The sequence below is a fragment of the Bufo bufo genome, chromosome 3, assembly GCF_905171765.1.
Source record: "Bufo bufo chromosome 3, aBufBuf1.1, whole genome shotgun sequence".
Lineage (NCBI taxonomy): Eukaryota > Metazoa > Chordata > Amphibia > Anura > Bufonidae > Bufo > Bufo bufo.
Window position 1 is genome coordinate 327,598,913 of NC_053391.1, and position 13,029 is coordinate 327,611,941.

The 13,029-nt window shown below is 41.5% G+C and overlaps 1 protein-coding gene across 1 annotated transcript in view; it reads left to right on the forward strand.

The window, feature by feature from the left end:
* The window catches only part of TFAP2E (transcription factor AP-2 epsilon), a 36,394-nt gene extending 34,695 nt beyond the window's left edge, over window positions 1-1,699 (forward strand). Inside the window, exon 7 of the mRNA XM_040424378.1 lies at window positions 1,093-1,699. Within this exon, the coding sequence (XP_040280312.1) occupies window positions 1,093-1,381 (289 nt within the window). The 3' untranslated portion in view covers window positions 1,382-1,699. The remainder of the gene's footprint in view (window positions 1-1,092) is intronic.
* The last annotated feature ends 11,330 nt before the right edge of the window (window positions 1,700-13,029 follow it).

Genomic DNA, 13,029 nt, shown 5'->3' on the forward strand with positions numbered 1-13,029 from the left:
ACAGATATATGTGGTCAGTTATATATTATGGTTATTGTAGGAGGTACATGAGGTAATAGTGGTTGTAACTGTCTGCAGTACTATATATAAGTGAGATATGAGTAAAAACAGGAAATGGGTGCAAATGAAGAGAAAGGAGGAGGAACTCCTCTTACCACTCCAGTCTAGTCTCAGTGGAGAACTCATCCTGCAGTTCTTCTCCATGCTGTTGGGGGTTGAAGGACCTGTGATGATACTCTGTGCAGTTCTTTTACTAGATGTACAGGAACTGTGATGCTGAAGATGTCATCACAGGTCCTGGCAGATGGTCCTATCTAACCTGGGAACTACACCATTCTTTGTGCAGTTCCTTTACTAGATGTATAGGACCTGTGATGACATCATCACAGGTCCTTTAACTTTCTCCACTGATGATAGGGATACTGGAGCTGGACAGTAATGAGTGTAATTAAGGTGCAGGGCCTTTGGTTCACTCTACTTCTAAAAGTGGCGAGACTCACCAAATGTCACAAAAATATGCACCAAATGTTGCACACGGGCATCACCTGTGATTTATGAGGAGATTAGTGGTTTGAATACTTAGTCGTATCTAATTTTCATGATGCACGACTAAGTTATCACTTCCCAAGAACACTGAAGCTGAAAGGGAGTTTGTAGACAAAAACTTTCCAAACAAAGGTATTCTTCATGATTTGGGTGACATTAAGATGCAAAGCTTGATTCCGGGTACCATTTCGTCTTATGCACCGATGAGGGGCAATCGCCCTGAAACAGCTGTCTGCAGATGAGGCACTGGCTTAGCTATTATATAAGTTATGCCTCAAAGCCTGTTTAAAAGGTTGAACACTGACTTATTGGATAGCTACGTTACATCTGGTAGCACTAGGAGCTCAGCTTTCGTTTCTTTTTTAAATGAGAGCTGATCTTTTTCTGATGAAAAGCATAGTAATTAACCTTTAGAGAGTTTTATTATTTCTCAGATGTTATCAGATCCATTACCACAATGACCCCATATAAAATTGCTAATGCCCCATATGCTGTCGTGTATGTACTTATGTTGGCTAATACCATGCTATTTTTGTAATATTTTAGACAGATATGCAAAGAGTTTTCTGACTTAATGGCCCAAGATCGTTCTCCATTGGGAAACAGCCGTCCATCTCTTATCCTGGAGCCTGGAGTACAGAGCTGCTTAACTCACTTCAGCTTAATCACTCATGGGTTTGGAGTACCAGCCATATGTGCAGCACTCACTGCCTTCCAGAACTACCTACTTGAGTCTCTAAAAGGCATGGATAAGATCTTCATGAGCAGCACAGGGAATGGACACTCTGTAGGAGACTCCAAACCTACAGAGAAGGAACTTAAACATAGGAAATAGCCCAGTGTGACAATAATGAAGAGGGCCTGAAAGTGAGGTTGATCTCTTGGAAACCAAGATTAAATAGCAGTGGTGGAAACACAGAATGATTTCATGTCCTGGAGTTAAAGATACACCTTATAAGGAGGATCCACATTGAAAAAAGAGATGGAAAAATGATAGGAAGACATCTCGGCATCCTGGTACTTATTGCAGATATGAAGATATATTTTATACTTGCGCTAGTCAGTAACATAACATGCACACACAGACTGTTATAATGACTATGAAGGACTTCTGTAACTTTTCTACAATGTGACAAGAAAATACAGGCAACATATAATGAACAATGTGTTTTCTACAGAATTGCAGGCCACCTCTATAGGTATATACCCATATCCACAGTATACAGTTTATATAGACACATAAGATCTTGGTTTATTCAATCGGGACATTGGCATATTATAACATGAGATCTAGCAAAATGCCATTCCACCAATTGAACTGCTTTGTTTTGCTTGACAGTGTAAAGATGCACTGAGCACAGTGGCTGATTCTGGATAGTAAATCTGGCACACCTTTAGGCCCCTTGCAAAATGCGTTCAGTGAAAAATGCGTGATTTCACAGGCAAAGTGATTCAGTTTTGCCTGCGATCGCGTTCAGTTTTTATCGTGCAGGTGCAATGCGTTTTGATGCGTTTTGCACGCGCGTGATAAAAAACCGGAATATATACAAACAACTCTTAACAACCATCCGTGAAAAACGGATCGCATCCGCACTTGCTTGCGGATGCAATTTTCACGCAGCTCCATTTACTTCTATGGGGCCAGCGGTACGTGAAAATCGCAGAATATAGAACATGATGCGATTTTCACACAACGCACAAGTGATGCGTGAAAACCAACACACATGTGCACAGCCCCAATGAAATGAATGCATTTGCATCACGCATTGCACCCGCTCGGAATACTCATTCGTGTGAAAGGGCCTTAGATTGTCTAGTCCAGGAATCAGCAACCTCCTGCAGTCTACCTGTGGTGAAACTACGACTCCCACCATGCTCACTTGTCTGGCTGTCCACAACTCCAAGAGAAGTGAAGGGGAGAATGCTGGAGTTGTAGTTTCACATCAGCTGGAGCGTTGGAGGTTGATGACCCCTGGCCTAGTCTTTATACCACCTGTAAGTTGGCTTAATTTGCGGCAATAGTGCCTATTGTTGAATCATAAGGCACTCCCCCTTCCCGCTAACCTACTCCAACTTTCTTCTAAGCCCCAACCCCTTGTTGAGCACAGCAGAAAAAGTGGTTAACACCCTCAGGGCACAGTTAGAGACAGAAGTCTGGCTCATTTGCATTGGTAAATGTGCTCTATTGTTCTTCTTTTGCAGAGCACACATAATATATGTGAGAGCATTGATGAAAATAGAGATATTTAGTCCTTCTCAAATTACATTTTTACATTCTTCTCATTTTGAGTAAGCAGCAAGCATCACAATAGTGCTAAGTAGAGTAATAGAGGCTTACAGCCATCTTCCTCTCCTTGTTAGCTAACATGGGATGTGATGGTAGTTCACATATATATTATAGCCTATCCTTCCCATTCATTTCATAGTGACACTACCAGATATCCACAAGAGCATGGAGATCCAATGGTGTCATAGGTAAGCTGCAGTCCCTGTTGCTAAGGGGGGTCGTGCAGCCAGTACATATTGATGAGCAATCCTCCGGCTCCCCTGTTTGAAGAGAAGGTGGCGCTCGTACGAGCACTGTCTCCTCTTCATGATTACACTGCGCCGTTGCTTCAAGCAGGCAACGCACTTATACTTACACTGTGCCACCAAGACTTTCGAGATGACACGCAGTGTAATCTTGAGGAGGAAGTAGCGTTCCTAGGACTCCAACTTCTCTTCAAACAGCTAATCGGTGGTGGTGCCAGGAGTCAGACCCCCAACTGATCAGATATTGATAACCTCATTTGAGAATAGCTTAATATGTATTAGCTGCACAACTGGCCTTAATATATTTGGGGCTCCTGCCTAATAAATTGTGCAACAAAAATCATTGTGAAAAACTCTCTAATGAATCATGTTAATGTATTTCATGAGACAGGATACTTTGCTGAATATTACTCATTCTCTTTATAAGTGATAGTTAGTATGTGCTCTGAGACAAAGGTTTATAGATCCGGTATACAAGTAACTAAATAAGCACTATAAAGAAAAAATTATAAAACAGCCAAGCAACGCATGTAACATAAAATGTGTTGATTCTAGAATTTTTTTTTTTAAAGGGCTCAGCTATATGCAATCTTTCACCCTACTAAATTAATACTTGAATATTACTTCCCTTTAAGGCCTCCTGCACACGAATGTGTGCGCCCCCTGGCCGTGCTGCGGCCCGCAAATTGCGGGCCGCAATGCACGAACACCAACCATGGGGCAGCTGCAGCGGATTGCGGACCCATTCACTTTAATGGGTCCGCGATCCGCCCGTTTCGCATAAAGATAGGACATGTTCTATCTTTTTGCGGAACGGAAGTACGGGACGAAACCCCACGGAAGCACTCCGTAGTGCTTCCGTAGGGTTCCGTTCCGCACCTACGGACCCATTGAAGTGAATGGGTCCGCATCCGTGATGCGGAATGCCCACGGAACGGCGCCCATGTATTGCAGATCCGCAAATGCGGTCCGCAATACGGCAACGGGCAGCACACGTTTGTGTGCAGGAGGCCTAAGGGTCATGTGTGCTGCGGCTGAAATCCAGGAAATCCACATAGGTTTATTTAATCTGTTTAATATATGATTACTGAATTAACACAAGTGGTAATACCAGGAAAGGAAATGCATGTGTAAAGTCACAATTTATTAACTGCTCTTAAAATCTATACAGTCAAAAGAATGCTTTCTGCTTGCAATACATAGAGTATGCCATTTCAAAATATGTCACTGCCGGAAGATTGTTTCTGTCCATGGAGCAGCCATCTGTGGGTTTTCTTATTTATATATGACTACCAGAGTTGACCTGCTGATCTGGGAGACTGGCTATTGAACATACATGATACAAAGGCTGGGATTACCAATCTGTTGGGCTGACTGTTCTCCAAGATGCTGTATTCTTCACTACTGTGCTCTGCACATCGCATGGACAGCAGACATCAGTCCTCCTCACAAGCGTGGTCAAGACTGGGAGAACCACTGATGAGAATATGTCGCTTTCTGCCCTGATTAAACAGAGACGTTGTAAATATTTATTTATGTGTAATTAAATGGGAACATTGTAACGATGTTCTGTGCAAGCTATTTATAATCTGAGTGAGTTTTTGGGTATTATAATTTGGGATATTTCCCTATTCTTGTGTCTGGGGTGTCCATGCATCCTTGAAGGTTTCTTATATCACAGATGTGTCTGTTGTTGTTAAAAAAAAATAATACACAAATGAGAGAAAACCCCAGAAATTATTAATAAAAAAACGGAAAATAAAATAAAATAATACATGACCAATTTCTGTCTGTTTAAATAAACCCAGTTTATAAATGGTTCTTATGACTTTGCAGTAGTAAGGATTTCTAAGCACAATTTTTGAAATATGTAACTGAAAGCAAATTAAATCAGAAGACTGAGGACTTGTGTTATTGCCGTGGGGTGGTTGTGTGCCTTGTGGCCAACAGCTGCAGGATGATCACACATGGTTTGTCTTGAATTGCATTAGATCTGCAGATGAAGCACATAGAAGCAATGTACGTCACCTGTACTTACCACAGATCCCTGGCAATTCGTGGTAAGTCCGTATTTGTTTTGTGGTCCACAAACCGCAGATCTTCAAAACATGGTTCCCAGCCATGTGCATGCTGCCATTTTTTTTTACCCCTGTAGAAATGTCTTATCCTTGTCCACAAAACAGACAAGAATAGGACATGTTCTCTCTGTTTTGTGGGATAGCGGAATGGACAAATGTATATGGTCCGCATCTTTTGCAACCCCATGGAAATGAACAGGTCCGCATCTGATCTGCAAAAAACGGGGATTAGATGCAGATCAAAAATACAGTACATGGGGCCTAAACAACGTGTGATTTTGCAACTCACCACACTGTCACCCCAGAGCCGAAATGCAAGGACCAACCCTAATAGCAGGGCTGTGTAGTCGGTAAGCCAAAGCTCTGACTCCTTCATAAATGGAGTGTAATTTAGTAATCCCAAATTAACTGTAGTAAAATGGTAAAATGGGGCTTTTTATTACTGCCATGTAAGTAATAAGGCTACTTGGATAGAAGTTAAACCATATTTATTAGAATACAATTTCTGAAATTCCTGAAATGTTCTAAATTTCTGTAAGTAAATATGCAATGCACTATGCATTTAATAACTGGAAAACACTGTTATACACTTAATTATAGTAAGAAATCTATGAATTTGTCCTCAGAAAAAGTCAGAGAAGCTAGATATGTATGTCCTGGGAATGCAGAGAATAATGTGTAAGTCTAAATGGGAATAAAAGAAACATTTCAAAAGTGTAGCTGTTATATTTAGTGTTTGCCGTGAAAGGGTTGGACGGGAAGATGTAACCTTTGACAGGGTGCTTGCACCCTGCCTCTGCTATGGAAAGATTCATATTTACCTGCTCCCTGTAGCTCTGGTCCTACGCACTGGTTCCTGTGTATCTATTTTCTGGTCTGTGGCTTGTTTACTTCCTCTCCAGCATGGGCATGATTATCTGCTTCACTACAGCCAATCACTGGTTTCAGAGGTGACTTGTCCACAAAAGACACATCACTGCTGAAGCCAGTTACTGGCTGAAGTGGATCAGATGGTTATGCCCATGCAGGGGACAAATTAAACAAGCTGCAGACAAGAGGAACAGCAGCCTGCATGCAGGACATGAGTAGCGGGAACTATGATTCTTTAGATAACAAAGGCAGGCTGCAGGCTCCTGTGAAAAGTTACTTATTCCTAAACAACCCCTTAAATTCTATCTTTTTGCTCTCTCTAGCAGTTCTAAGGTGGCTGTACGCATGCCCTCTGGTGACTCTGGGCTTTGGAGCAGCATGAATATATCTAGTATAAGGGACAGGAGAGAACATTGAACTGATTTTCTATCACCACTAGAACACACTGCTTATCACTGTTTATAATATAAGAGGCAGGAGAGAACATAGAAGAGGCAAGAACTGATTTTCTACCACCACTAGAACCCTCTGCTTATCTCTGTTAATAGTATAAGGACTAGAGAGAACACAGGAGAGGGGAGAACTGATTTTCTATCACCACTAGAACAACCTGCTTATCACTGTTTATAGTATAAAGACTGGGCAGAACATAGAAAATCAGTTCTCACCTCTCCTATGTTCTCTCCAGTCTTTATACTATAAACAGTGATAAGCAGGTTGTTCTAGTGGTGATAGAGAATCAGTTCTCCCCTCTCCTGTATTCTCTCCTGTCTTTATACTATAAACAGACAGTTCTAGTGGTGATAGAAAATCAGTTCTCATTTCTCCTATCACCACTAGAACTGTCTGTTTATCACTGTTTATAGTATAAGGACAAGAGAGAACACAGGAGAGATGAGAACTGATTTTCTACCACCACTAGAATACTCTGCTGATCACTGTTTATAGCAAGAGAGAATACAGGAGAGGTAAGAACTGATCTATTACCACTAGAACACCCTGCTTATCACTGTTTATAGTATAAGGACAGGGAAGAACACAGGAGAGATGAGAACTGATTTTTTTGTGTGGACCCATATAAATGAATGGGTCTGTGTGCAATACGCATATAAGCTGTTGGGTGTGAACATTTGGAATAACACTATTTCTGCGTATTACATGGCTTGTAAATTTACATTTTTCACCATGTTCTGCGTGTTTCCGCTCTAATTCTCAGCTTTCCCTGAGCTAGTGGATGGAAGCATAGCTCATACAAAAGAAGAGATCATGCTCCTCTGGCATACACTAAGAAGCAGCAGCAATGAGTATTTTACTTAGTACTTAGCAGTGTAGTTGTGAATTCAGGAATGAGGTGAGAGGAAAAAAAAAACATACAAGAGCCTTCAGCAGCATTTCTGTGCAAATAGACTATTATCCTGTTGCCTTCAATATCTGGGATCCTCCACCAGTCACTTTAAAAATCAGCTATAAAGAAATTAATCCAAGACATAATGCACATGGCAGAGCTATTCACACAGTACCTGTATACATCAGTAGTCCCCGCCAATGCATGGTTCCTTTGTATGACAATTATGCAATATACGGAATTGGACAGAAAGAGCCACTGTATGAAATTAGAGGAACAGTGTCGCCCCCACACACTACTGTAGGTGCCATATGCCTTGATAGTAGTAGAAGTTGTAAAGAGCCATAAAATAGAAGTGTGAATTCAGTCTAAGCAGCTGCAGACTATAGACAGCAGCAAAAATGGAACCTAAGCTTGGCCATGCTTTGTTAGAGACAGTGTGGCACCATACCTAGCCCACTAGTATTGTTTACTGAGACGGAGTGCAAGACGAGAGTCACTGTGCATGGCATGAGGAGCAAGATATAAAAATACACCATCATCATAAGAATATTGGAGGTCTCATACTGACACGAATGAACAAACCACTTATTTTATTATGCTGGAAATGGTGTGCAAGAAGGCAGCACCAGTACCGCACAAAAGAAAATGGTCAAAACCACATGTATTACCTGAGTTTTGAATATAATTTTTTTCCTAGAATTGTTTCTATTTAGAACTGCATCCACAATTACAGCAAAACTATGACCAAAAAAAAAAAAAGCAAAAAGAAGAACATACATATATAGCCATCACATAACATTGTCCATGTACCTAAAGGGTATTCGTACGTTAACACAATCAGTATTTGTCAGTATTCTTCATTGGTATTTGTAAGTCATAATCAGGAGGGGGCCTGAGACATAGAGGAGGCACAAATTTGTCTATTACTGTAACTAGGCTTGAGCAAATCGACCTTCGGATCATAGATCCGAAGTCGATTCATTCAGATACATCAATTTTAATGCTGTTTCCGTACATCATTAAAATGTATTGGCTCTATGGAGCCAAACTTCGTTTCGCCTGAAGTCATGCGAGAGACTTCAGTAAATAACTTCAGTATTCCTATCTGCGTATTTAAAAACTATTTAAAATAGGAATCTGAAACCAGCTTTGATACCAAGGTACCATCCAGTATCAAAGCCCACTTTGGACTGCTATTTTAAATTGTTTCTAAATACGCAGATAGGAATCCACTAGTAATTCACCAAAGTGTCACGTGACTTCGAGTGAGATGAAGTTTGGCTCCGTGAAGCCAATACATTTTAATGCTGTACAGAAACAGCATTAAAAGCAAAGTATTTGAACGAATAAACTTCGGATCTATGATCTTAATAAGGTTGTCTCATCTCAGCAAATAGGATTATTATGTAGAGAAAGTTAATACAAGCAACTTACTAATGTATTGTTATTACCAATATTGCTTTCTTTGCTGGCTGGATTAATTTTTTCCTTACATTATACACTGTTTATTTCCATGGGTTCCGACCACCCTACAATCCATCAGTGGTGGTCGTGCTTACACACTATAGGAAAAAGTGGTGGCCTTTCTGGTGATTGTGATCGTGGGAGTGTGCACAGGCTGGTATTTTTTCCTGTAGTGTGCAAGCATGACCACAGCTGCTGGCCTGCAGGGTGGTCGTAACCATGGCAACAAAGCAGTGTATAATGTTATGGAAAAAAGAATCCAGCGAGCAAAGGAGGCAATATGGGTAATAACAATACATTAGTAAATGCCTTGTATTAACTTTCTCTGCATAATAAAAGCTATTTGCTAAAGTGAGACAACCCCTTTAAGGTCGATTCGCTCATGCCTAACTGTAACTTTGCCTTACGAACACCAACTAGAATACTTCTGTGTGAAAGTGGCCTATGTGTGGCTTTAATCAACACAGGATCTTCTTTATTAAGAAGTCAGTGATTTGATCACTTAAAGTGATCCTCCGGTTAAAAAATAAAATAAAATCACATTAACTGGTAATCTCCTTTTCATCGTTTTAGTTGCACATCCATTAATTCTCTGGCCAAACCAAGGGCAGTAGGATGTGTCTTGGGCTACCAAATTCACAGTATGCATTAGCTAGTCTGAAAAGTGGTGCGGCCACCAAATGCACAGTATGCCTCGAATAGTGTGAGAAGTGGTGCGGCCATCTTGGATGGCAGAAGAGGAGCCTCCGAATCAGCGGATCTGCAGCTAAAAAGATCAAAAGGAGGGCAGCATATGAACACTCTGTTCTTTTCCCAGTTACTGTGAATTTTCTTCCTAAATCCAGAAGGTCGCTTGTTATATGTCTGTAATAGAGAAGCTAAAGTGTTGCCATATTATAACCGTGTCAAAACAGCCTAAGGCTTCGGCTATACAGCAACTTAAAGGGTTTTTCCTGGAATTAAATATTGATGGCGTATCTTCAGGATAGGTCACCAATATCTGATCAGTGGGGGTCTGACTCCAGGTACCCCTGCCAATCACCTTTTTGAAGAGGCTCCAGTGAGTTCTGAGGCCTCCTCACAGCATACAAATCACAGCACTGTACAGGGCTGTTGCTAGGGTCTCAAACGATCCAGGGCCCAAGCCCCAACTCACATGTGCCATATTCTCGAACTATCCGCCCTGCCTCCCCCACACACACCCTAGCACAGTGATGGCGAACCTTTTAGAGACCGAGTGCCCAAACTGCAACCCTACAACCCACTTATTTATCGCAAAATGCCAACACTGCAATTTAACCAACATAGTATCTTCCATGTATTTTATCATTTAGCTATAATAGCCTGCCTACATACAGTGCGCCCTGCGCTGATAAATGCCAGGAAAACTGTAAGACATATTGGTACACCATAGATTTTTTTCCAGGGTGCGAGTGCCCACAGAGAGGGCTCTGAGTGCCGCCTCTGGCACCTGTGCCATAGGTTCGCCATCACTACCCTAGCACTAAACATATATTTTACTTGCTGCATGGACGCTATCAAACATACAGGAGATTACAGCACCACATACCTATTACATCCAGTGTCTCATAGGTGACGTCTCCTCTGATGTAGCATTTTTCTTTCCTCATCTTCTCCCTTTTGCCCAAAACTACTACATTCAGCAGCGTCTTGTATCTGCAGAGTTTACCAGACAGACATCTTCGGTTCCTCACTTTTCTATTATCATCATCCTTCCACCCTGCTACTCCAACAATATTTACAGATGATGCCCCCAATACTGTACCCACTTTGCTCCCCAAATGCTATACCACAGAAATGATATTGCTATACAGATTAGCTCCCCGATTGAAATATAAGTAAAGTCATAAGATAAAGTCCTACCAATAGCAATAATTCTCTCCCAGAGTGCTCTTATTAGTAATAGTGCCCCCTAAAATTCCCCCAATAATTATACTGCTCCCCAAGAGTGCCCCTGTTAGTGATAGTGCCATCCAAATTGTGCCTAATAATAATGGTCACCATAGTGCACCCAGCAGTAATAATGCTCTCTATAGTATTAATAAGGACCTCTGTAGTACAAGTATTATTTATCCACCTATATAATGTCCCCAGTAGTTATACAGGGAGTGCAGAATTATTAGGCAAGTTGTATTTTTGAGGATTAATTTTATTATTGAACAACAACCATGTTCTCAATGAACCCAAAAAACTCATTAATATCAAAGCTGAATATTTTTGGAAGTAGTTTTTAGTTTGTTTTTAGTTTTAGCTATTTTAGGGGGATTTCTGTGTGTGCAGGTGACTATTACTGTGCATAATTATTAGGCAACTTAACAAAAAACAAATATATACCCATTTCAATTATTTATTTTTACCAGTGAAACCAATATAACATCTCAACATTCACAAATATACATTTCTGACATTCAAAAAAAAACAAAAACAAATCAGTGACCAATATAGCCACCTTTCTTTGCAAGGACACTCAAAAGCCTGCCATCCATGGATTCTGTCAGTGTTTTGATCTGTTCACCATCAACATTGCGTGCAGCAGCAACCACAGCCTCCCAGACAGTGTTCAGAGAGGTGTACTGTTTTCCCTCCTTGTAAATCTCACATTTGATGATGGACCACAGGTTCTCAATGGGGTTCAGATCAGGTGAACAAGGAGGCCATGTCATTAGATTTTCTTCTTTTATACCCTTTCTTGCCAGCCACGCTGTGGAGTACTTGGACGCGTGTGATGGAGCATTGTCCTGCATGAAAATCATGTTTTTCTTGAAGGATGCAGACTTCTTCCTGTACCACTGCTTGAAGAAGGTGTCTTCCAGAAACTGGCAGTAGGACTGGGAGTTGAGCTTGACTCCATCCTCAACCCGAAAAGGCCCCACAAGCTTATCTTTGATGATACCAGCCCAAACCAGTACTCCACCTCCACCTTGCTGGCGTCTGAGTCAGACTGGAGCTCTCTGCCCTTTACCAATCCAGCCACGGGCCCATCCATCTGGCCCATCAAGACTCAGTCTCATTTCATCAGTCCATAAAACCTTAGAAAAATCAGTCTTGAGATATTTCTTGGCCCAGTCTTGATGTTTCAGCTTGTGTGTGTTGTTCAGTGGTGGTCGTCTTTCAGCCTTTCTTACCTTGGCCATGTCTCTGAGTATTGCACACCTTGTGCTTTTGGGCACTCCAGTGATGTTGCAGCTCTGAAATATGGCCAAACTGGTGGCAAGTGGCATCTTGGCAGCTGCACGCTTGACTTTTCTCAGTTCATGGGCAGTTATTTTGCGCCTTGGTTTTTCCACACGCTTCTTGCGACCCTGTTGACTATTTTGAATGAAACGCTTGATTGTTCGATGATCACGCTTCAGAAGCTTTGCAATTTTAAGAGTGCTGCATCCCTCTGCAAGATATCTCACTATTTTTGACTTTTCTGAGCCTGTCAAGTCCTTCTTTTGACCCATTTTGCCAAAGGAAAGGAAGTTGCCTAATAATTATGCACACCTAATATAGGGTGTTGATGTCATTAGACCACACCCCTTCTCATTACAGAGATGCACATCACCTAATATGCTTAATTGGTAGTAGGCTTTCGAGCCTATACAGCTTGGAGTAAGACAACATGCATAAAGAGGATGATGTGGTCAAAATACTCATTTGCCTAATAATTCTGCACACAGTGTAATGTCCCCTATAGAACTGCCAGTGGTTACTGTCTAATACATCCCTATAGTGCCCCCAACACTGTCCTAGTAGTTAAAATGTCTCCTTATAGTTGTCCCAGCAATAGCAATGCACCAGTTGGGCTACCAGTATTAATAATGCACCTGAGCCCCTGACATTGTAATAGTAATGCCCTCATAATTCCGCCAGTAAAAAGGCCCCTATAGTGCCCACTATATTCCCCAGTAATAATAATAAAAATAACCCCTGTGGTGCTCCAGTAATAATAATGCTCCCAAAGTGCCCTGAGTAATCATACCTCCTATTGCGCCTCAGTAATATTAATGCCTCTATTGTGTCTCTGGTAGTAATATGTCCCCACAGGCCCTCCCCCCACTGCCCCCAGTAATTTCCCTATAGTTCCCACAGTAATGTTCCCCACTGGCCCCAATAATTTCCTTATAGTGCCCACAGTAATGTTCCCCACTGCCCCCAGTAATGTCCCCCCACTGCCCCCAATAATTT